Source organism: Conger conger, chromosome 3 (assembly GCF_963514075.1).
Source record: "Conger conger chromosome 3, fConCon1.1, whole genome shotgun sequence".
NCBI lineage: Eukaryota > Metazoa > Chordata > Actinopteri > Anguilliformes > Congridae > Conger > Conger conger.
The window spans coordinates 62,575,561-62,600,812 of record NC_083762.1 but is presented as its reverse complement, the minus strand read 5'-3'; the positions used below and the strand labels follow the sequence as shown (position 1 = coordinate 62,600,812).

Sequence of the window (25,252 nt, the reverse complement as noted above, 5' to 3'; positions counted from 1 at the left end):
TGTAACTAACAATATGTTCATATGTTAGCTAATTTACACTAAGTTACAAAACAATATTCATTTTCTTTTGTGTTACAACGTGTATCTAGTTTATATCGCTAACCACCCAGCTACATTCGGCTAATATTTAAGGCCAAACTAGAGGATATGCAAAGGGTCAGGCACGTTGATAGTAAATTTGCCCGGCATACATTATTTTTACATTTACGGTTCTCTGGTACGTTTAATTATAAATCAGAACTCTATAGCTACCTTTATGTAGTAATTCGTGCATGACAGAATTAGGTCTAATTGCAATATCAAGTAAACTTTAGCTACAGGTATTATCTTTAATCTAGCACCATCGTTCCATCGTTTGATTAGGTCTGAACACGCAAGGAAAACCTCCGAATTTGAAACTATTCTAGCTAGCAAGCTACAGCCAGCCAACATGATCAGTGCACCTCGAATATTTCTTCTTAAATTAGCCCTTTTATTTATTTTCTGCCATCGTTCTGAAGGGATTTACGGATATTCGCATGCAGGTATGGACACTCATGATCTTGTATCAAAATGTACGGTAGCCAAACTACTTATGTGCTCAACTCTCCAGCGGTACTTCCGCGTTATGAATATGCAAAGCTATGGATTTGTGTTGAACTGAAGCTGGAGGGATTGCTAGCTAGCTAGTCATGCTACGGTTAAGCTAAATTAGGCTAATGTTGCGGTTATCGATCCTAGCTGTGCAACTGCACGCTGCTTGCTATTGTTTATACTCAATTAAACTGTCGCCAGCTACAGTTGAATTAATAAATGATCAATGCTGTGTCAGTATACACCCATATATTACATTTAATTGGTTTATTTGGCTGGGGTTGTATCCCGTGAAAGTGAATTCTAGCCATATTAAAACAGTCAAATATTGTTAGCGCAAATATGAGTAACGTTAAGATATTTTCAGTCAGCGATGTTCTCATGTAGCTAGCAATAGCTAACCTAGCCAACTTTGTACTGAAAATATGTTAGGTACAGTAGCCTAGTGCTCGAGACATACGTTACGTTAATACAGCTAACAGTTACGTCCAATAATGTAACGGATGGCTCATACAATCGTTTACCTTTCAGATTGCACATATCTAAAAGCAAATGAAAATTCAACGCATTTTGGCGGCAGATGTTTCTGCTACAGCTCCGGAACAGTGATTAAATGGAAAGATATATGGTCCTCATTCCAGGTAACGTTAACCATGTTTGCTGTATTTGATTCTCGACAGTGATCTAATGTCTACTAACGGTCTAACATTCGAAACGTGTTTCATTACCCATTACTCATTACTCATTACTCATATCCATATCATATTTAAATTGTATGCTACATTTTTGTGGGTCAGATAATTCATTTCCGTACATAGAAAGGACAGTGCTGTAACTTGTTCGGTCTGTGCCTCAGGTACATGTAATAGGTGAGGATGGAGTTCACCTTGTGTACCCTATGGAAACACGGAACTGTCGTGAGCCGGAGGACGTCATCACGCTGGCCAAGTGTTTATTTGATCACTATTGGCCATCCAGCTCGACTGGAGAGAAAAGCCTGGACATTCCCCTCGTCGACCAGGACGTTTGTTTCATGGTTAAGTCGAAAAGGGCCAGCGTTCAGTACACCCTTCAAGTCTCTGGCAAAAGTAAACTTCACATCACTTATCTGAAAAAGCCTACCTAAAGCATAAGATTAACATGAATAATATAGTAGTTATACATTGCATAATCAAGCAGATTAATGTACAATATGTTAATGTACAATGCTCATCATTTTCAGGACTTAACAGAGTAAACTTCAGCCTGTTTATAACCGGACTCGCCCTTTTCTACTTCGCTGGGGCACTTTGCAGGTAAATGCTTATTTAATCACCAACACGGCACATAATCTGCCCCGTCCTTTTTAAAAGTATTTTCTTTGTAAATTCATCCATCACATTTATTGTACTATAGAATGTATTGACTTGCACAGACTTGCAGTTGCACAAGTCCATCATATTTGTAGTAGGGAATTTTCTAGGAGGCTAATCTGCCATATGACCAACTTAACCCTGGTCTGCTCTACTGCACAGCAAAATTCCTTTAGCAGAAGGCCAGGATTCTCACTACCCTCCCTAGCAATGTCACTTAGCCTGAGGTCAAAGGAGTGACTGCCACATTATGCTATTTAAATATTTATTAATAAAATGTCCAACTGAATGTTTTTTAACCCTCTGGTTCAAAGACCCATTTTCTAACTCCAGTACTACATCACAGTCCAGACAGCTAGGTGGAACAAAGTAGCCCAAATGCAACCAATTACCAGTTTTCTTGTATTACTATTACAAAATAAGTAATACAAGTTCTGCCTTTTTGTCTTTTACCAGGAGTTCCCTGTTCTACTACAGTGCAGGAGTTTCACTGGGCGTGATTTCAATATTCATTTTTCTCCTTTTTGTTCTGAAACATTTCATACCAAAGGTAAGTGCTCCACTGGTCTCCAATTATTTTTTGAAAAGAGGCAAACTGTAAGGGTGACCACTGATATGGATATTTTTTTATGCATTGGTGACAATATTTTGCATCATTTTCACTACCTAATTTACCACATTAATAAAACAAGATGCTTTCATAGAATCTGGAACACCCATAGAGTTTGAGGAAATTAGGTAATATCGCTTGGTGTGTGTGAATCTCTTCAGCATCAAGTGAGAATAAGCTTAACTTGTTTAGCTCAAGTTCTGGGCTATTTTGTTGTTGCCATGCTAAGGTGCATCTGCATTCATGGTTCTGATGCTATTATTCCTCCCCCCCCTGTAGAGGGGAGTGTTTCTGATGCTGTTTGGCGCAAGCTCTAGCCTGTCCTACCTGGGGTTCCAGCAGCTGCTGGCAAACTGGGAAGAAGTCATGTCTATGTACTGGAGAGAAGTTCTGGGTGAGTGTAGTCCCCACTGGCTTCTGCTCAAATGGAGTTAGTGATAATAAGCTTATGAATATATACTTATTATAATATATAATAAATCTAAGGCAGTGAGTGCTATTCCCCAATGGCATCATGCATTTATAAATCAACCTTTTAAGGGCCATTAAATTGGTCTGTGCTTGGAGTTTCCTTAGGGTTCAATTTCAAACGAGTTCGCATTTCTCAGAGTACTCAATGTTAAATCATTCTTCAGAGAAAGCATTCAGTTCCCACTGAGGCCCTTACATACTGCAGCCGCGGAACGATCGCCCACAAATAAAACGATTGCATGATTACATCTGATTAAAGTTATTAACAGTAGCTTTTCTGCTACCATTACTGTGGAGAGGCATCTTGTTGGCTGCCCTCCCTAAAAGAAATTCCGATATGGGAAAAACATTCCAGGCTTGTAATTAGGGAATTAAATTCAGGTCATACCCCACCCCCCCACCCTCACACACAAAATTAAATTCACTCTCTAAATGAATATGATTTCTGATATATGTACCCACCAAGTGCACATTCACTTTTACAGGTGGTGTGGTTTGTGATTTGGGGAGAGAGAGAGGGAGAGAGGGAGGGAAGGGGTGGGGTAGTTCGACCTGCTTTTCCCAGCGTGACTGACTCTCCTCCTACAGGCTACCTACTGGTGTCAGGTTTCATCAGCTTTGCGGTCTGCTACAAGCGCGGCCCAATCACAGACGAGCGAACTCTGGCCCTCGCGACCTGGGTGCTGCAGATCGTCGCCATGGCGATGATGTATCACGGCATCACTTACCCCACGGCGGCCTACGTTGTGCTGGCGGGTCTGCTGGGGCTCAAATGCCTCCCATATCTATACGGCCTCCTGCTGGCCACCTGCAGGTACTGCACACTGGCACAACGCCTTAACGGCCTGATTGAATAAAACCTTTTAGCACACACAAAGCTAATAACGCAGCCAGGCTTTGCGTGCACTCAGGTTTTTCACATGCTAAAGGTCTTAGTAAATCAAGCCCTTTGTGTATAGATGCTTTCCTTCCCTCTTCCCCTCCCTCTTCCCCATTTTTACCCCGTCAAAACCTGGCATGTTGCCGCCCCACTCCCAGAATTTTGACTCCATATTAAACATACAAAAGTTAGTGCCAACCTCGCAATTTGATTGGGTGAGAAACATTCAAAGGAGTGACTTATCACACATTTTTTGGCATTCTATTTTATTTTATTTTTCCCAATTACTTCAATCTTTCTTCAATTTACCAACGTGTTTAAATGTATAAACCTGTTGTTAAGACTATTGTATAATTGCAGTAATACACTTGTCACAAAAATGGTGAAACATTGCAAAAAAAGTTTACACTTGGCTGAGGTGGGAAAGTATAAACAAACTGAAGATGCGACAAAGGGTGACGGACACAGACTTTTCTGAATAAATGATGTCGTAACTGGGACCTAACTCGCATGCTTCCACTCCAGAAAGCCCCAAAGCACTCTTATTTAATCTTGTCGCATCCTCTTTAGAACATTCGCATTACAGTAGGTGATGGAAAATTCACATTTTCTTTCGGCATTTCAGAAATTCGGTCAACATTTGCTAAATATTTGAATGGAAAGTGAACTCGGCCTGTAGCGTAGTGGTTAAGGTACATGACTGGGATCCGCAAGGTCGGTGGTTCTAATCCTGGTGTAGCCACAATAAGATCCGCACAGCCTTTGGGCCCTTGAGCAAGGCCCTTAACCCTGCATTGCTCCATGGGAGGATTATCTCCTGCTTATTCTAATCAACTGTACGTCGCTCTGGATAAGAGCTTATGTGAAATGCCATTAATGTAACTCGTAAGGTCTTACAAAATGTAATATTTCCCTCTGCCCTCCTCGTTCCGCAGACAAACCGGCCAGGTCCTCCGCTCGGGCGTGGGCGTGTTGAGGAAGCCGCGCTGGTGGCGGAAGCCCCGGGTTCGACTCCTGACCGAGGAGGAGTACAGGGAGCAGGGGGAGGTGCACACCAGGGCCTCCCTGGAGGCGCTGAGGGAGCACTGCACCAGCGCAGACTTCCCCGCCTGGGACACGGTCCTGAGACTGCGCGCCCCCCAAAGGTAGGGCCACTCGTGCATCACTGCCATGGTAACCAGTCAGGGGCTGTGTTTGCATACTACTCGTACTACATTAGTGGGAGTAGTGTGCGGTTTCAAACACAGACAGGGTTAATCGTAATCAGCTTGTGTGAAGTTGCCCAACTGCTCTGGCTAATCCCATCACACGAGTGTAGGGGTGGCCCAATCGTGTGCCTTGGAGGTCTGAGAGTGTGCAGGTTTTTATTCCGACCTATCACTGTCAGCTCATTTCACTAATTAACACAGAGAGGAGGGAACTACATTGGTGAAATTAGCTGGTGTGGTTTTTTCTTAGAATGAAAACCTGTATAATCTTAGCCCACCTCTTCACACCTTAACTCCTCTGTGGGAGCACCCTGATTTATTGCCACGTTTCACCTGTCTCAATCTTTTAGCCCCTTGTTGTACTTAGTCATTTAATCTAGGACTGTTGCATTTGTATTTATTGGTATTGTAGTTACTGACCTAATTCCTTACTGACTTGGCCTATTTGCATGTGTGCTAGACTTGTATGTTCATGGTTGTACAACTGGTTCTGTGTGAATTGTGTCTCATCATTCCTGTTCTGTAGTTCTAATGACCTTGGTATGCACTTTTTTGCACGTTGCTTTGGATGAACGCTTCTGCTAAACGAAACGTCATGTAACGTAATGCTGGTTTGGCTTCGCGCGCTCGTCTCAAAATGGCCGCGTCCCGTTTCCTCCCCAGGTTCGCCGGCTTCCTGCGGGGGGGCTCCCACCTCACCCCCCAGGAGTCGCAGACGCACGACCAGCAGTACGGGCTGGGGGGGGCCTATTACGAGGGCATGATCTTCCCCGGCCAGGGCCGGGGTCCGCCGGCGGGCAGAGGGGCCCCTCAGCAAGGGGCCGGAGACGACCTGAGCGAGGAGGAGCAGGAGTACTACGAGCCCACCCAAGCCTTCCCCCCGCCCGCCCCTCTCCGTAGCCCCACGCCTCTCCGTAGCCTTGCCCCCTCTCTACCGGCCAGGAGCGCCATCCCTCTCCCTCCTGCCTACACCCCCCCTGCCTGCCCCTACCCCGCCCTCCCCTACTCCCCCCACTCAGACGCCACGGCCACCGAAGACCTGGAGCTCTTCTGAGAGCAGCCTTTCCACACCTCTGCAGACGCACTGTGGATGAATCGGTTCTCCTCTGCGGGAACGGCAGCTAGGCGTGCAGTTGACACTTGGTAATCGCGTGCCAAAAACAACTTCATAATCCCGTCACAGCGAATAGCGTGCAGCTGGTTTCGCTTTCTTCCCCCACTCTCTTTTAGCAGAGGTGGAAAATCCAGGGGTGTTTCAATCCCAAGAATGCAAAGTCTGGAAGTCTGTTCTTGTGGAGTATGCTCTTATGGGAGACGCACTTCCAGATACTAGTTTTATGCTTTTGTGATGCAGTGCGTGCTGTAACACTACCACTACCAAACAGGCAGTTACTGAACTTGCCTTGGCGCCCCATTACAACAGAGGCTAGTAACTGGCTACAAGTTAGCCCAGCTGATAAACTTTAGCTAATACCCTAGCTATATTTAAAACAAGATAAAATTCAGCAATTATAACACATATTTCTTGCCTCATTTTAATTCTTAGAAAGATTTTGGCAATGTTTATTGCTGAAATGAGATGAAGTCGCACAATGAATGGTGGGATGTAATGTCCGTTCTCCTTGGGCAAGGATTCATTTGATGCATTATTGGTTTTTGAACAGGACTTGAGCTGTTAAATATGATGTCACACAAGTTCACGAGACTGCAAGAACAGACAAGTACAGACTGAGAAACACCTCAGGTCCGAGTTCAAGTAAAAGTTCTCCCCAATATTTTGTTCCAGTCTTGGATTTTCAATTTGGCACAATTCTTCAGCCAGGAGGTAGAACTAATTGGCTGTATTAATGGGCGGAAGAAACACACGGCAGGACTTTATAACACTCTGACCCCTGGACCTTCCACCTCTGGTCTTAGGTCACTGCTGTTAGATTGACATTGTAGCGGTTGTTTTTGCATGCAGTTACCAGGAATCAGCAGTACGCAGCCATCAGAAACACTTGCCAAATGGCAGCCAGAGTGTGTGGGCCAGGGGCTGGGTCAGAGTGGAACATTTTGTTTTAATCGATGACATCCGCATTCAGCTGAGCAGGGATCCTGCACTCACATTCTGGAGGGTCGATGTGTTGCCACACTTAAGTTATTCATGTAAAGCAGGGGTGCACAACAAGGGCCGATCCGTTTCAGGATTTTGTGCCAACTTCTGGTCTTAATGGTTTAATTGGCTCAATCATATTTTATCTGGGGGTGGCACGGATGGTGCAGTGGGTAGCACTGCCGCCTCACAGCAAGGAGGTCCTGGGTTCGAATCCCCGTCGGCCGGGGCCTCTCTGTGCGGAGTTTGCATGTTCTCCCCGTGTCTGCGTGGGTTTCCTCCGGGTACTCCGGTTTCCTCCCACAGTCCAAAGACATGCACGTTAGGCTGATTGGAGAGTCTAAATTGCCCGTAGGTATGAGTGTGTGAGTGAATGGTGTGTGTGCCCTGCGATAGACTGGCGACCTGTCCAGGGTGTATTCCTGCCTTTCGCCCAATGTATGCTGGGATAGGCTCCAGCCCCCCTGCGACCCTGATCAGGATAAGCGGGTTCAGATAATGGATGGATGGATGGATATTTTATCTGACATGTGTGAGTTCTGGCTACAGCTACAGACTGCAAGTGCATCATAATGATTTTACACAGCTCAAGTAAAGGCTTGAACCAGGGTCATTAATAGAGCTGTCAGCAAATTATAAACAAAGCAATTGGTTGGAACAAAAACCAGTATGCCCTCGAGGACCGAAGTTGTGCATCCCTGATTTAAAGTCATTGATTGGCTAAAGGGTCCACATATCTGGATTCAAAGGCCTAAATTGGCTACTTATTGACAGGAAACCAAAAAAAGAAACAAATCCTGCACACGGCAACCCTCCAGGGTGGGAGTGAGAGACCACTGCTCGAGAACATTTTAGTTCATCATGACTGGGTCAAATCACAAAGGTAACCATGTTTTGGTTTTTACATTTCTAATAATGCAGAATGGAAATCTTATTGCCATTTAAAAAGGCCAGTGACTCTTACTTGGTTTACAGCAGAGAACACGTTTAAAATGCCTGGTCATTGGACAGCCTGTTCTTTTTGCTGTCCAGTTTAGTCTACTGTTCTCTGCTGCCCTCTAGTGTCACACTCAGGAATGAGCCAACCAACATCATAGGACATGCTGTGTACTGATGATTTATTGTATTATTTAAAATGTATTTTTAAAGAGTTTTTAAAAACTATTTTCATATACCCTCTTGGGTAAGACTAATTAAATGGGTCTTTTGCTGTGTTTTTAAAAAGTATTTTTGTAAATGCCAGTATAATATTCAGACCCATAATGGATACATATCAAAGCTGCCACGCAGACTCTGGGGTTAATAAAACAGGACTTGGTTGTATTATCTGGATTGGTGTGTATTTTATAGCACGCTCTTTTTAAAATGCGTAATGTAAACGGGCTTGCTTGCCAGTACAAAACCGAAAGGTCACAGAGCAAGTACACGTGGGCAAAAACGGGAAGCAGAAGGCACACAGATTCGAGTACACAAACACTCCTCAGGGACACAAGTGCAATTAAAACTACGGTCAGTTTGTCCTTCAGTAGCCATTGGAAGTCAACGGTTCGGCTCCATCGCCGTTCCCATCTACACACGTTTAAAACAAACACTTTCCTCAAAGTCAGTAGTCTACACCAGCGCAGCAAGGTCAGTATTTGAAATGCAAAGTGGTTAAAAGGGAGGGGGGGGGGGGCGTGTGTGTGTGTGTGTGTGTGTGTGTGTCACCACACATTCCAAATTCCTCATCTTCACCATCATAAGAAGAAACGGATCTGCACTTGCTACGAGCAGGCAAGGTGAACTTCCTTTCTGGCGACGCCGGCACGGTAGGTCCAGGCACTCCTTGCGGCTTAAATAACATTAAATATAGATACAGCAGAGCGCAGGAATGTCACTCGGGTCCTGTCCCTGTACATTAACGAGCCTGGTCTTTGGGCAGTGGAGGCGGTCGGTAAAACAAGGCGCTATCCGACTACGGTCGGACGAAGCAGCTGATCAACTGCTTCCGCTGTAGAGCCAGAACCAGGCTGTAGCCTCGCTGTGTTCAGGTGACCGATTTATAATCAGGACAAAGCTCCATCAAGTTTAAGCACAAAAGCAACACTGTCAACTAGCTTATTTAAGTGAGCTGTGGGCGTACAGTAGGTGACCTGATTTAGAGATGCTGATTCTGACAGAATCCCTGTGCTAAAAACTGACATGAACACTGCGAGTCTATTCTAGCGGTTTCAGGATGTCTCTGACTGCAGAAGTCCTGATGGTAATCTAAACCTGGGCTAAAGGCTGCCTTTAGCATGACCATGATTGCAAGTATAGAGATTGAAACACAACCATGCGGTTAGCCAAGTTAGCCTGGGTCCAGCTCTACAGTGAAACAGGGATATTATCTAAAGGCGCCACGACAAGGGGGGAATTTCCTTATTCACACTTAAGATCTTCGCTGGTCTGGAACAATGTTGGGACAGTCACCCAACAATATTCAGGCAGGATGCCTCAGTGTGACTGCCCTCTTGTGGCTGGAGTACAAACGCGGTCAGACAGACCTGGCCAGGCGGTCTAGCCCTTTGCTCCAATGCGAGTCATTACTGGTGCAAGTTGACAAAGGGCATGGGAGGGTGGACTTCAGTTTTCTGGGAGTGGTGCTAGATTCCTCCCGGGTTCCTCTGGGGATGGGGGCTGCTGGGATATGTCGTGGTGGTCTGCGGGGAGCGCTGGGGGAGAGGTCTCTTCTTCAAGACCGCAGAGAGTAACAGGATCACTTATCTCCTACACAAACAGAAAACAGAAAGCTTTAGGCATTGCTGCTGAGGATGCTTACAGCACAAGAAATATTTTCTATATTACACAATTACTTCTGAATATAATGTCACTTTTCTGCCCAACAAACGATCAAATCTGAACTGCTTAATGGAACTCGTTTCACAATAATGATCTTAAATGAAATCTTTTTATGAATTTTATGCTATATTCAGTACACATTTTGGTACCTATAGCACAGGACAGTCAAACACCAAACATTTACTGCACATGTACGGTAGTGCGTGTTTTTATTGGACACTTGTACTTCAACTTGCCTGCAATAAACCATACTAGATGAATTTAGAATTTGACTAACATTTTTTCAAATTTTAAAAAAAAGCCAAGGCCTTTGTTTACAGACAGCATGGAGCAGTGCACCTCTCTCGTTTTTATGGCTGTGGAGTTTTAACGGTTGCTGATTTGCATGAATGTGTACCCATTTGTCTTTGTGTCAAGTAAGTGGTGAGACTATCCTGTACCACTAAGCAAATCTGACTATCTCTCGAACTCACAGTCCTGAACGCTCTCTTCAGCAGCTGACAGCTTTCTCCTTTAAAAGACTGAGCAAGCTACTCCAGCAAACAAGTCTATTTTGAAACAGGAACCAAATACGAGACTCTCAAACAAATCATTTTCTGCATTTTGAGTTAGCATTTTCTGCCTCCAGTGGAGGTCCCCAGGTTAAATGCATTGCAACAAGAGAAGCAGAGCCAGCCATTCAAATCGCTTGATCGAGACACTCATCCCCACATTTACACATATACAGGACCAAACGACACACTGAACACTGCACGTCTCTCTCACCTTTCTTCAGAGGGGACATAATGGCATGGAAAGGAAAGGGAAAAAAAAAAAAACCACATTCAGTTCAAACGTTCCACAACGCCGCAGCAGATCCGCACACGGGTACGTCCGGTTGGGATGAGAGGGTCTGGATTCCATGGTTGAACCAGTCTCTGCATGCCCTCACTAACACACATGTAGTAACATGCCTGGTCCAGTCACACATAAGTGAGTCTAGACACACAAGAGCTTTTCAAAAACATGCTTATGCATGCTGGCCTTTTTGGGGCACCCTCAGTAACTCTTTTGAGAATGCTAAGACCATCCAGCTATGCAGTTCTTCATATTTTCTATTGGATTCAATTCAGGAGGCACATCCCTGCCCTTATCAAGTAGAGCAGCGCTACTCAAACTCCTCATCCTGCAGGCTGCAGGGTCTGCAGGTATTTGCTCCAACTGTGTGATACACCTCCTGATTTCACTGATTATTTTACCTGCTTGGTTCAGCTAATTAGTGAAATCAGGTGGTGTAGTGCACGGTTGAAGCAAATGCCTGCAGACACTGCGGTTGAGTAGCGCTGATGTAGAGCAACAAGACTAGGCCATATAATTTTTTTTTTTTTTTTATATCAGAATTTACATAACATGTTGCATCATATCAGCATGTGCAAGAATCGTAAGAAAATGTGAAACAGGTGCACATTAGACAGCCATTAGGCATGTGACAGGTTTATCATTTTATCCAACAAATTAAAAAATGTATAGTGCAAGAGTATGATCAAGAATTTGCAGCATAAACTTAAGGTCAGTCCGTGAAACACCACTTTGTTGAAAAAAACGTGATGTGACTTTGCGAACAACATGTGCGGGGAAGTATGTGGAAAAACGACAGACCCTGAAACCTTTTGGCCTCCTCCTACTCACTTATACGGGGACTGTTTCAAAAGCTAGGGGTGCATTGACGGTATGGAAATGGTTTGGTCTCTGAAAATCTAATTCTGTACAGGAAAATGGAATACGCTTGAATATTTTGTACAGTAGCATTAGCAGGTTGCAAATTAGGGTCTGTTAATGTTTACCATCCGGTTTTTGAACATTACTCAATATTGCAGACTGTTCAAGTGTTCATATTCCTATTAAACAGTTACTTTTACCCTTACATCTCTACAGTTACAGTATATTTCCATTTACGTTGTGTATAATATGTACTGGAAAACCAAATACCATCAAATACAGTCATAACATCAGTAATAAGAAAAACATCATGATAAATATTTTTAGGCCCTAGGTGAGAGGCCATTTATGCTTGACTTCAGCATTATGAAGTCATGAAGTGGCCATCAGAATCTCCCTATAACCACAGCAGCATACTGGTTAGAACTGCTCCTTTGCCAGGGCCCAGGCGTACCTGCAAGGGCTGTACCTCTGTGGTAGGACTGGTCCTGGCCAAGGTGACCATCTCTCGGATCTGGTAAATGGCGAAGGCGATGGTGACCCAGGGTGAGGAGGAGATGACCCAGGCAGGCTTGTTCAGGTCCTCCTGCTCCTCCTGGTGCTTGGTCTTTTTGGGAGGTAGTTTGATCTCTGGCCTGGCTGAGGACAACTCCGAGTGGCTCTGGACCAGGTCGATGGTTGCTATGGGGACTGGACTGGATGGAACCGGAATGTTCTCGGCCAGCATCTTGTCCTCTGAGAGATGGAAAAAGAGAGATAGAGGATGAAATGTTATCTGTGTCACTGTGTTATTGATTTCTTTTGAATTCAGAATGGAAACAGGACTAATAGAAATTGAGTTGGGTGAACCTGGGTTAAGGTTATTCAGTGGTCAGTGTGGTCAGCTCAGAGAAACTGTCCCTCACCATGCTTCTTATTCTCAGGGAGGCAAAGTCTGCAGTCTCTCATCCAGTACTAGGTAAACTTGAGGGGGGGCCGGGGACAGTGGTCTCACCCATACCCTGACCCTGTCTCATTACATATTGATAGATAGATCATTGCATTTATATAGCTCTTTTCTTGACACTCAAAGCACTTTGCCGAGATGAGGGAGATACTCGCCTCAATCACCACCACCAACAACAAACTAGCAACAAACATATTGGACTCACCCATACAAGTCCTGGTTCATATATGTAATGGTTTCGGATTCAAATACTTATACTGCACACGATTGATCTTTACGGATCAGCTAACCAAGAGGACCAGGTGGTTGGGTTGTTCATAGGTTCCAATACACCAGACAAGCTCAGTGAAGCATAGAAAAGTATTTGAATCCAAAATAATGAGATATTTGACCCAGGCCTGGCCCTTACCCTGGTTCTGTCCCATTAAATATTGGATGAGGGAGAAGAAGAGAAGGATGATTAGGGAGGCCATTCCGATCCCTCTGAAGGTCTCTGCAGCTCCTGCAGAGCGCGCGCGCGCGCACGCACACACACACACACACACACATCAGAGAGCCATTTATCATAGAGCCATGCACAGAGCTAAATGTAAAACGCTTAAATTCATCCATGTTTATTTTGTTGCAGCTGAAATCTGAAGGCTACATCTCAGGGTTTTGTCCCTTTTCTGGACCTCTCCATATTTCTACCACTATTCAAAACAGATCAATATGGAATGTGCAACACTGCCAAGGTTTTTCCAATATGTCTCATCCAGGCTGATATAACCCCCTAGCCCTGAACACACAGAGAGAAGCATTACTACAGTAACACAACCAGGCAGATGTCAGCCGCTGTAGAGACGGACTGAATAGGCCGTTTGCAGGACGGAGTTGGTGCTGGCCAATCAGATAACCTGGACAGTTGCAAAGCAAATTCTTTCCACTTTATTGGCTTTTTAAGAAGCCTCACCTTCAGATGACTGCCCCCTTTGCCATCAGACTTCAGTTACTACTTTTAAAGTACCAATGTAGGAGTAATGACTTACTACTTGACTTACTAATGACTTAAGTGTTACAAAGCTAAGCTTCTGTATATGGTTAAAGGTGATAGAATTGGTATGTTATTGAGGTCAGTTACTATTATCTGGTTGAAATGGTAGTTCAGTAATGGCTCTATGCGAGTTCGTAGGGTTTGACATTATAGCTAAATGGTTTCGACATCCATACCGAAGTAGTTGACCAGGACTCCGCCGACCATGGCTCCACAGCCACGGCCCAAGCCCAGGTGCAGGCCCTGCAGAATGCCCTGTGCAGAGGTGCGCAGGTCAGGGGGCACGGCAGCGCTCAGGTACGAGATGCAGGCTGCCCACACGGAGGCGTGCGTCACTCCTGTCGACACGAACGGCCAACGTCAGTACGGTACACACACACACACACACACACACACACACACACACACACACACACACACACACACACACACACACACACACACACACACACACACACACACTCAGTATGGCACACATTCACATACACACACCGTCAGCAGGGTACACATTCACAAACACACTGTCAGTATGACACACATTCACATACACAGTGTCAGTACGGCACACACATTCACACACACCGTCAATACAGCACACGGTCACAAACACACATGCTATTAGTACGGCACACAGTCAGATTGCAGGAAAAATTCTGTGCAAAATAGTGCGGGTGTTACATATTAAAGAATAATAACAGTAATTTCAAAAATACATCCCTTAGCACTTCTACCAAATTCTATCCACCTGCAATAACACTTCCTGTTTCCTCGAGGTGCCAGTGGGGGGCAGCACGCGTACAGCAGTAGTAGGGGTGTAGCGTTTAATTCTATAATCATTCACACGGCTCTGTGAAGACAGTGTCAGTTGCAGACAGGCCTGGCCTATTTGTCCCAGAGCACAATGCACAAAGCCCAGTCTCTCCGCACCACCCCCAGTGCCTGCTTATCTACCGTCTAAGCCGTTCCCGGAACAGCGGCCTTTATGGAAACCGGCCATCGATTCAAATCCACGTCTACATCCACGTACATGGCCCAACGCCTGGGGCGTGGGGGGCAGGAACAGAGAGTGTCAGAAGAAGATGAAAAGCAGGATATACAGGCATAGGTTAAACTAAACCGACTGCAGACCTTGAGTCGGTGCAGACCCAGGCTAACGTGTGAACCGCCCCGGGCCTCCGTACGGCGCCTCAATGGTTAACTTGGAAAGGAGGTCAGCCTGGCGTCATGTGAAATGCATGTTTGCTGTCACAGATCGTTATTGGATGCATGTGGGCGGTAAGCAGATAGCTCGTGGTGTGGTCCGAGACGCACACAGAGGGGGATTCTCTGCTTCCCGGTCAGACCCTGCCACTGACAACAGGCAGCTGTTTAGTATATTAAGGGAACCAGGCTTGCAACCCAGACATTGCAAGTTCAATTCCCTGCCTGCCATTGCACCCTAGAGCGAAGGCACTTAGCCTGAATTTATTCAGCATATATCCAGTTGTATATGGTTACTATAAAGTGTGCATTGCCCCATGTAAGAGCGTGTTAAATGCCAAAAACATGTCATGTAAATGTCAAATGTAAAGCAGGGACGTGCCTTTGGAAAGTGTTGAATTAGCAAATTGTGCTGCTCCCGAGATCTAGTCTGAATCTTTTTTCTTTTTTGCATTATTTCCCAAATAATGACTCACCACAGACACACCCCCCTTAAGTCGCACTTTCAGGTGGGAAAATGAATAATGTCAACAATTTTTTTACACAGGTTCTCAGCCTGTACTTTATGTAACTAACGTTACGAAAACAAAGCTGAAACTGAATTGTTCTTAATTTGCAAGCATTTGAATACTGATTCAAATTCATTAAGTCAAGTCTGAGTTGAATTGTTTTCTTAGTTGATCACGCCACTAGTTGACTAATGGTTTAAAATAAGCACCCCCAGGGACACAGAAACGATGAGGTCATATCTGGGTGCATTTATCGAAAGCTTGTGCTTCTAGAACAAGCGAGACACATTGTGTATGACCTGTGTCACTGTCGCAAACAGCCGACACTCCTCTGCAGACAACTATGCAGGTGCTACCAAACCGGTTTTCCTAATCCTGCCATTGCCACGCCTGTACCAGAGGTACCAGAGGTGGAGCAGTGATACTGCTGTGTTTATGTGCTTTCAGTAGTGGGGGGGGGGGGGGGGGGCAGGAAGAAAGCGAATTTTCCCCCGGAAAAGGGCGTCTGACGAGATGTTTAAAATAACAAGGAGAGTTCCTGTCTGTCCTGAAATGCCCTCTCTCGATTTCATGCCCTCAAATCCAAAACAAAGCCTGCTGTGGCCAGCAGAGGCCGGGCTTCAGCTCACCTTGGAGCACCTCCATCGGCAGAACGATCCAGGCATTCTCCAGGTAGGAAATGTACAGGTACCGTGCTGTGTTACAGGCCAGACCGATGTACAGCACTCTGAGAGGGAAGAGACAGACAGAGAGCCAACATGAACACACCCCACCTACTGAACACACATTATGTATAGTACATTAAACTGCTTTTATGGCAAATATTCTAGGAATTACTGTTCAGGCACGACAACAGTGCATTTCCTGGGATTTGAACAAACACACACACAAACAGTTGTTACATTACAATCACACACATTGGCTGCCATGCAAGGCACCAACCAGCTCATCAGGAGCAATTGGGGGTAGGTGTTTTGCTCAGGGACACTTCGACACACCCAGGGTGGCACTGAACCGACAACCCTCTGACTGCTAGACGACTGCTCTTACTTCCTGAGCCAATGTAGCACATTTAGGCTATCATACCAGTCTTAACAAATAAACCTACAATCTCACAAATTGTCCTACAGTTTATTTGTGCTGTGGGAAGATATTGACATGCAGGGTTCAAGAAGCTTGCATCATGACTCTCTCTGTTAAGAATCAAGCTGATATAGTGTAACCACACTATATGCCAGCCGATTAATTTGGTCTCCGCCTGGTGAAAACACCCCAAACTCTACGGGAGTGTCCTGGAGAGACGTCCATTTCCAAGTTGATTGGTCAAAGGGCAGTGCTTTGGATGTTCCAAGCAGATAACCTGAGTAATATACCAAGATTCGTAGTACATGTTAGCGCTTACAGTAAGTTATGTCGCTAAACCTGTAATCTCACTTCATAGTATACCTCCCAGTATCAGAGACTTAAGCCTATTTTATTGACCCTGGGCCCAAGGAAGAAATTGGGTTAGGCCAGTGCAATACTGATTTCAGACAAAGCTGGGAGATCCAGTGACACCAAACATAATGAATTATCCGAGTGCTACTTCTCACGACTGCTTTCATGGACTTCTACCTGTATGTCAATGTACCAACCCTGGCAGCCAGTGAAATATGGGGAAACTGGACAGAAACAGGGAACATATGAGAATAAAGCATAATTTAATGGACTGGACTGTCCTGGATTGGGTTACAGTACATTCTGAATGGAAATGACCTGCGGGGGAGGCCAGTCCATCGCTGCTGTGGGACAGAGACGGGGAGAGACGGAGAGGCGGCATTGAGTTACAACAGCTCAGGGGAGAGGACATCTGAGCTCATCTCCGGAGGGCCGGCTACCGAACAAAGGACAGCGAGGGGAGCGTGACCACTTTTCCCAGAACTGCCTCTCGCACAATCCTGCACCTTGTTTCCTCGCTTTTTCCGCATGACAATCGTCTCCCGTGTTTCTGGAAGCGAAAATGCGCTCGATGCGGTCAGACCTGAGTGGCAGCTCTAATTTGGGTACGCGGGGAGAAAGGGGAATTCTCACAACGAGGGAAGCGTCAGCGTGACAGGGTTCTTAATGGGTGTCGTGTGACGTCTGAAATTCCTGAGTGGGTGTGTGCACAGCCGAAAAGGTGACTCCTTACCCTATGTGCCACACTGTCATAATGCTCCTGCTATCACCCCACACTGTCATAATTACAGCCCCCTGCTAGCGCCACCCACAATCATAACTACAGGCTCCAGCCAGCGCCATACACTGCCATAACTACAGGCTCCTGCTAGGACTGCACACCATCATAACTACAGGCTCCTGCTAGCACTGCACACCATCATAACTACAGGCTCCTGCTAGCACTGCACGCCATCATAACTACAGGCTCCTGCTAGCACTGCACACCATCATAACTACAGGCTCCTGCTAGCACTGCACACCATCATAACTACAGGCTCCTGCTAGCACTGCACACCATCATAACTACAGGCTCCAGCTAGCACCCCACACAATCATAACTACAGCCTCCAGCTAGTGCCACACGCTGCCATAACCTCCTGCTCGTGCCCCACACTGCCATAACCTCCTGCTAGCGCCCCACACTGCCATAACCTCCTGCTAGCGCCCCACACTGCCATAACCTCCTGCTAGTGCCCCACACTGCCTTAACCTCCTGCTAGCGCCCCACACTGCCATAACCTCCTGCTAGTGCCCCACACTGCCATAACCTCCTGCTAGCGCCCCACACTACCATAACCGCCTGCTAGCCCCCCACACTACCATAACCGCCTGCTAGCGCCCCACACTGCCATAACCTCCTGCTAAGCCCCCACACTGCCATAACTACAGCCTCCTGCTAGCGCCCCACACTGCCATAACCTCCTGCTAGCGCCCCACACTGCCATAACCTCCTGCTAGCGCCCCACACTGCCATAACTACAGCCTCCTGCTAGGGCCACACACTAAAATTACAGGCACCTGGTAGCGCCACACAGTCCTGCTAGCCAGAGACCTGATCAAAGCATCAAATCCTGCTTTGCCTTGTGTGGCATTCCAAAGAAATAAAGGTTTGCTTCACTCCAAAGCTTCAGCATAAATAGGCACATGCGCAGCAGAACACAGCACTGAAGGACAGAAACACCTCTAATTTTGCCACCATCTGGCTCTGTGGTGTCCATGAAAACATTTTTTTACTACAAAAATCAGTTAAAACCTCAGTTTCTGCCCAGGAATGAATCGCTGTTTCTGCCGACAAGAGGCATACCTAATGGTTCAAGGTGAAATACATCCCTCTGCTTGAAGGGAAATAAAACAACAGACTGATAAACTGTCCTTAAGTCTACACGCAAGACAAAAGACCCGCCCGCCCCCGCCATTTTATTACCACTGATACTGGAACCATTCACTGGGCAGGCAAACGGCGTGTCCCCACAGCAGGATTGTCAGTAACTGCTTGGCTGAGAAACCGTGGAGACGCCGGTGCCACACCCAAAGGCGCTCTCACAGGAAAGCAAAGCCATCCTTCGACAGACCGGAGTTTGCCAGTCATCACTGAGCTGGTCAGTCTTCCATCCCTGGCCCCTCTCTCCTCAATGTAACGCCAGGCTGTCGAATATCCTGGGACAGTGTCAGACAGTGAAACCTGCCTCTCCTGGCCCGGCGACACCGACAGCCAATCGGCACACAGACAGCAAGCCAAATGGAAAACATTTTTCAGATTAAAATAGAGCAGGGAGTGGCTCTGGAGATGGAACATCCAGATAAAGCACTCGTACTCAGGAAAAGGTGAAGTGAGCCTGGAGGTGTATGCAGACCATGGCAGTGGTCTGCATGGAACGCCACAAAAACTTTACCCAGCGTTACCCAGGTCCCAATGTGCTTGGATGTTTACTTGGGGTAGACTTGGTGAAGAAATGGACATGAATAAAATGCAAAGGGGCTTGATTGCCAATCAGAAGACAAACTGGGCGGGGGGGACAGACAAATCCAGTAGTGACCGCGACTATTTGTTTGCCTGACACCTGATTGTTAGATAGAAGTCAGTATTTTATTTCAGGTATAGGGTATGAAGTGGGTACGTAAACAACCCTACGTTGCCTTTGTCCAGCCGTGCATTTAAGCTCTCCACTCAATTACATTTGATTGGAAACTCTGATGCTGTGTAATTTCTGTATAACTTAAAAGTCCTACGGGAAGATCAATACTACATGCCCAGAAAGGAAGAAGGTTAAGTAGGCCGGCTAATAACGCAATGACACATCATTGCCCACTGAAATGAGTAATAGTAATGTAGAGGTAAATGTTCTGTGATGTTAGACTGTTGTCACCAGGTGTCCATAGGAGTGTACATAGCAACTCAGTTGACAGGAACTAAAGTCCATTGCCAGATGGAAGAAAAACGTCACAATAAATCTTGTGTAAACAGGCGGATGACCACAACCTGTGACAGACAATATTGGGCGTATACCTTTGTTGACCTGAGTTAAACTTTCAACAGGTGATGTGGAATATGCATACAGCGACCAAATAAAATAACCGAACAAATGATGCAAAGAAATGGTGAACACATTCTTATTTTCTCTTGTAGACAAGAAATCATGGAAAGTATGGAACTTTATTCTCCGTGTGGCTTCCCTTACTTATCTGTAAAGTTGGATACAACAGCTTCCATTAAAACATAAGAAGACATTTACCGTTTTTCAAAATAGGGACTTGCCCTCCATTTTACCTTCTACATTTCTATGCTTCAATTCATGTTGCCCCGGTGGGCGGTTCAGAAATTGCCACCAATCTATTCAGTAGCCCTGTAACCAGAGATAAACAGCAAGGCAGGTATTGCACAGCTCCAGCCTTCCCCGATTCCCAGACGGCACATACCGTATGTGTCCCACCAGCTCGATGAGCTTGTGGCTGGTGAAGTAGGCCGCCAGCTCGGATACGTGGCTCAGCACCGAGCAGACGCCGAACAGCGTGGTGGTGCCCTTCAGGTCCTCCAAGTGCCAGTAGAGGAAGGTGAAGACGAAGCCGTATCCGAAGCCCATGAACCAGGCCACGAAGAGCACGGTCGCGTAGCGGAGGCTGCACAGCAGCCGGATCAGGTCCCGGTAGTGGAACGTCTGCACGTCCCCGTCGGCAGCCTCCTCAGAACCCGCCTCGGGAGACGAGTGGCTCTGGGCCGCGTGCGTGACGACCTCCGCATCGGCCCTCTTCTCCGCTTCTTCCTGGTACGCCCTGCGGTCATCGCTGTCGAAGTCGAAGCGCGTGGCCACCATCAGAGCCGAGGCCATCAGGACCCCGAACAGGATGAAGGCGATCCGGTAGTTCTTGTAGTCGGGCAGGATGCAGCCGGCGCCGTCGATGGCTGGCGTGATGTGGGTGTGGTCGATCCAGATGCCCACGGAGAGCATGGCCAGCCCCCAGCCCAGGGAGCCCCACATTCTCTGCAGCCCGTAGCGGTCGCGGTGTCGGCCCAGGTACTGCAGCGTGATCGTATCCACGATGGTCACGGCGGGGGCGCTGAAGAACTCGCCGATGATGATGACCAGCAGGATGAGGAGGAAGATGCTCTCCACCTGGTCCTTGTTGTAGGTGATGATGTACTCTATGGGTACGGGGGTAGTGGTTGGGGTGGTGGTGGTGGTGGTTGTTATGGTTGTGGGGATGGGGGTGGTGGGAGCTTGTGTGCTCTCGCTCGTTGGGGTTCTGGTGAAGGGCACTGTGGAGGTGCTGGTTAGGGAGGGATGCACTGAAGACGTGATTGTACTTGGAGCGGTAGTAGTGGTGGTGGTGGTGGGTGTGGTTGTGATGGCGACAGCGGTGGACACTTCCCTGGCTGCAGGCTCAATCGGAGCTGAGGGAGATGCCGTCACGTTGGCATCAGCCTCTCTGACGTATCTGCGGTGGGGGCTGTAGACAGACTCCAGGTCGTCCAAAAGCGCGGGCAGGCTGAAGAGATCCAAACCTGCCTCTCGGTGACGCCTGCTGTGATTGGACGTCGGGACCCGGAGGGCCTTGGTTTCATTGGTGGGGAGGATGGCGACCGAGGTGTTCGAGGGAGCCTCAGTGGGGTTCTTCTCCGTGCAGGTCAGGCCAGCCTCCTTCACAAAGCCGATGCCGCTGTTGAACACGATCCAGCAGAGCACGGAGAACAGCAGCACGGCCTTCCCCCTCTTGAAGCGGTCAGCCACCACTCCCCAGAAGGGGGCGCTGCAGAACTCGATGAAGTAGCGGATACCCACCAGTAGGCCGCTCTGGCTGGGCGTCATCCCTAGCTGCTTGTAGTACACAGCCAGCAGGGGGTGCAGGGAGCCGTAGGCCGCGTAGAAGAAGAAGTAGAAGATCTTGGAGATGAGGAGGTGTCTGTTGATCCTCATGCAGCACCTCTCCAGGCAGGTCATGCCTTGCACCGATGGAGGGGCAGGCGACTCAGTGGAGGGTACCCCTGGAGAGGAAGGGGACGAGGGCTGTTCCAGCGTTGGATCGAGGGACAGAGTCCCGAATGGCTCGGCCAGGACGTACTGCCTCTTCAGCTCCTCCTCGTCCTCCGTCAGAATCGCCACTCGGTCGTTGCTCGCCATCTCTAGGGAAGAAAGGATGAAAGGACGAGAGGAAAGCAATGAGCGGCAAGTAGGAACCATTTGCAGAAAATGATTATTCACCAGTCTGGTGCAGTAGAGAGGGATGAGTGTGTCTGCCCAAGGAGTCGACGTCAGCCCTCAATGTCAAAATAAGAATCCGGCTCATATCGATACACAGCATTTTGGTCTTCTATACCACTGTACATCACTTTGTGGTTGTGGGTTTGTATGTGCAACAGTGGCAATCAATGTGGGCCCAAAATTTGGAACTTTTTGTTCCATAAGCACTATTCTGTCACGCCTGTTGTACAAAACCTCTAAATGTCCAATATTAGGTAGCAGGGTAGAAGGAGAAGCAAACTGACAAAAATACATCAATTAAAAATGACATCTGGAAAAAAGGGACTGGTTTTAATAAAGGACTGTATCTTTCCCTCCATTTATTGCCGTGACAACAAGAGCAGCTGCACTACGAAACCGGCCTAGTATTATCACTACAAACAGTACCCCTCACTTAACTCCTGTTCGTCTGCCAAAAAATGTCTGTGCTGTCCAAATGATGTTGACTCTACAAACACAAAGGATGACTGAATACTGCACAAGATTGGAAGATTTTAGGCTTCCCTTCAAATCAGATACTGGTATATAGAATCAGTGAACACTATAAGATACACCTTTCTAGTTCTGTGTATGACCTCACTTTGCCCCCAGAAAAGCCAGAAATCTTCATGGCATGATTGAAACGTTCCTTAGCGATTCAGGTCCAGGTGACATGATAGCATCATGCAGTTGCTGCAGATTTGTCTGCTGGGCATGCATGTTGTGAATCTCCCATTCCACCACATCCCAAAGGTGCTCTATTGAATTGAGATCTGGTGACTGTGAAGGCCATTCAAGTACACTGAACACGTTCGGAGAAATAGCTTAAGTGCATGGTGACATGGATGGTGTGTTATCCTGCTGAAAGTAGCCATCAGAGGATGGGTAGATCCCTGTAGCCATAAAGGGATGTTGATGTTCAGTAACAATACTAAGGTAGGCTGTGGCATTTAAATAATGCTCAATTTGTATTATGGGGATAATGTGTGTCAGGAAAACATTCCCCGCACCATTACACCACCACCACCAGCCCGACCTGTTGACACAAGGCAGGATGAATCCATGGATTAATGTTGTAAACCCCCAAATCTGACCCTACTACCTGCATGTTGTAGAAGAAAGTGAGAATAGTCAGAACAGGCAACGTTTTTTCCAATCTTTAACTGTTCTGACTATTCTCACTTTCTCATGTTCTTCGAACAGGAGTGGAACCTGGTGTGGTCTCTTGCTGCTGTAGCTCATCCACTTCAAGGTTCAATGTCTTGTGTGTTTAGAGATGCTCTTCTGCATAGCACTGTTGTAATGTGTGGTTATTTGAGTTACTGTTACCTTCCGGTTAGCTTGAATTTTCGGCTGCTGAACAGCTGCTTATTGGATTGGTTTGGTCTGAAAAACAACCTCTGGACCATAGAATTGAGTTACAGGTGTACCTAATAAAGTGGTCTATATTGATACTGAGTTTATATTTATAGCTACTCATATTTGGGAAATATTCCTCTCTAACAGATTTATATTATTATCACTATCATCATCATCAACCCATAAGTCATTCAGGTAAAGTAGCTCAAATCAAACACCCGAAACTTTCACAAACGTGCAAGCCCGGCTGACGTTAATTTAAATTAATCTTTCATCCGTCATTATTTTAATTTTGTCAACCACTAGACAACAGTAAGTATGACGTTCCGGTGATTAACATACCGGTGTATAAGACAAACCCTAAATATCTATTCATTCGGAATTTGTGAATGCACCTGTTCCTTTGTGGTTATTGTGAAGAACTAAAAACCTTCCGTGAAACTGCCGAATAAGAATAACAATAATAGGTATTCGTGGTATACTGTCTGAAAGGTACAATATAAATGAACTTGTTATGATTATTAAGATGTATATCAAGTCACACGAGCGGAACGATTGACGGTGTGTTGTATGCTTCAGCAGTGGTAAAACCGGGTTGATTGGGTCCCCATTGGCTTCCTGTGCGTTCCCTCTTAAATGCCTATATATTTTTGTGCAGCAGCTGACCTAACAGGGCACAATTTTTACCACTTGCCAAAGAATACGATGCAAGCTAATTCTCAAAAGTAATGAAAGGCATCACATTTTCTGGACAAATAGCCTATTTTGTATGTACAACATAACTACAATACAATGGTTAGTCACCGCGCATATCTCTGCTGCTCCGGGCAACAAACACAGCTAAGACAACCGATCAACCCAAAATGAAATTATATTTTGAACATGAGCGCAGTTACTGTCATTTATGCCGTCACTGAAGGGAAAATATAATCTACTTTACATCATCAACATTGAGACTGCAATTTTACGGAGACACGACCAGACGCCGTGAAAGAAAATACAGCTAGCCTACATTTCTGCTTTGCGCACGTTTGCGGAAGTGTCATCTTTTGTCTAAGTTGGTTAATTAAGCTCGTTAATATTAGAAATCTAACGTTTGTTTGACAAACGTTCAAGGACATAACTCTGACACATACCCATAATTAGCTAGTAAACTTCGCTAATATAATGCTCTATTACGGTTTTAAACAGCGCAGTAGCTAGCCAGCAACTTATACTTATGGTAACACAGTAAATGAATGTGCGCGGAGGAATCACCGTGCGTTTAGATTGTTTTACTCTAACAATCTAAAATTATTGCAATAGATCCACACTCAGAAATTAACTTGCACGTAGCCTAGATGTGAGAATAGCTTGTTGCATTCTCTCCCAAAATAAACTAGTGGAACCTGAGTTGGTTTAATTGATTCTTCACTGAACAGAAACAGTTATGAATATGCTTCCTTACCAGATTCTTCTCGTTTTCAGTTCAGTCTGTTTCACCGCCTCGGCTGGGCGGCAGGTAACCTAATTTGTTCTGCCCAAAGGTTTCTCCTTTCACACATCATCAGAACATCGGGCGTCGCTCCATTGAAGCTTGGACGTAAATGACCAAAATATATCCAATAAACGGTGTCAATAGCCCGAACAATCCGCTTGCAGTTGCACTAAAAGACGTCTGTCTAGCAAATCCTGTTCGCGTAATTATCTACAAACTGCACTCAGAAAGCCAGGGCGGCGTGACGTCATTCTTACCTGCAAACGAGGGGCAGCAACAGGGAGGGGTCGAACTTAGCCTGTGACGTTAGCGGAAGCTGCGGTCTT

The 25,252-nt window shown here is 46.3% G+C and overlaps 2 protein-coding genes across 5 annotated transcripts; one reads left to right on the top strand and one right to left on the bottom strand.

The window, feature by feature from the left end:
* nemp2 (nuclear envelope integral membrane protein 2) lies at positions 1 to 8,512 on the top strand. Of its 2 annotated transcripts, none has more exons than XM_061233647.1 (9): positions 1 to 524; positions 1,105 to 1,214; positions 1,430 to 1,661; positions 1,796 to 1,868; positions 2,382 to 2,475; positions 2,815 to 2,929; positions 3,595 to 3,820; positions 4,822 to 5,031; positions 5,758 to 8,512. In XM_061233647.1, exons 1-9 carry the CDS (start codon positions 431 to 433, stop codon positions 6,146 to 6,148), a joined length of 1,545 nt encoding a protein of 514 aa, XP_061089631.1. In that variant the 5' UTR covers positions 1 to 430; the 3' UTR covers positions 6,149 to 8,512. The 2 variants fall into 2 exon arrangements, with proteins under 2 accessions (XP_061089631.1, XP_061089632.1); XM_061233648.1 differs by lacking the exon at positions 1 to 524 and adding an exon at positions 674 to 806.
* Positions 6,604 to 25,205, bottom strand: mfsd6b (major facilitator superfamily domain containing 6b). 3 transcript variants are annotated; one of them, XM_061233646.1, is made up of 7 exons: positions 24,897 to 25,205; positions 20,292 to 21,993; positions 16,025 to 16,122; positions 13,863 to 14,024; positions 13,063 to 13,155; positions 12,177 to 12,442; positions 6,604 to 9,937 (listed from the first exon to the last, which is right to left on the bottom strand). In XM_061233646.1, exons 2-7 carry the CDS (start codon positions 21,989 to 21,991, stop codon positions 9,794 to 9,796), a joined length of 2,463 nt encoding a protein of 820 aa, XP_061089630.1. In that variant the 5' UTR covers positions 21,992 to 21,993; positions 24,897 to 25,205; the 3' UTR covers positions 6,604 to 9,793. The 3 variants fall into 3 exon arrangements, with proteins under 3 accessions (XP_061089630.1, XP_061089627.1, XP_061089629.1); XM_061233643.1 differs by having other exon boundaries at positions 12,162 to 12,442; positions 24,897 to 25,204; XM_061233645.1 differs by lacking the exon at positions 24,897 to 25,205 and adding an exon at positions 23,420 to 23,580 and having other exon boundaries at positions 12,162 to 12,442.
* Positions 25,206 to 25,252: the final 47 nt, after the last annotated feature.

Excerpts from the sequence above, each read along its gene's own strand:
- nemp2 (XM_061233647.1), top strand. The coding sequence starts at position 431 with ATGATCAGTGCACCTCGAATATTTCTTCTTAAATTAGCCCTTTTATTT. Across the intron at positions 525-1,104 it reads TTACGGATATTCGCATGCAG|ATTGCACATATCTAAAAGCA; the intron begins GTATGGACACTC and ends TTTACCTTTCAG. Across the intron at positions 5,032-5,757 it reads AGACTGCGCGCCCCCCAAAG|GTTCGCCGGCTTCCTGCGGG; the intron begins GTAGGGCCACTC and ends TTTCCTCCCCAG.
- mfsd6b (XM_061233643.1), bottom strand. The coding sequence starts at position 21,991 with ATGGCGAGCAACGACCGAGTGGCGATTCTGACGGAGGACGAGGAGGAG. Across the intron at positions 14,025-16,024 it reads GCCGATGGAGGTGCTCCAAG|GAGTGACGCACGCCTCCGTG; the intron begins GTGAGCTGAAGC and ends TCGTGTCGACAG. Across the intron at positions 12,443-13,062 it reads TTTAATGGGACAGAACCAGG|AGGACAAGATGCTGGCCGAG; the intron begins GTAAGGGCCAGG and ends TCCATCTCTCAG.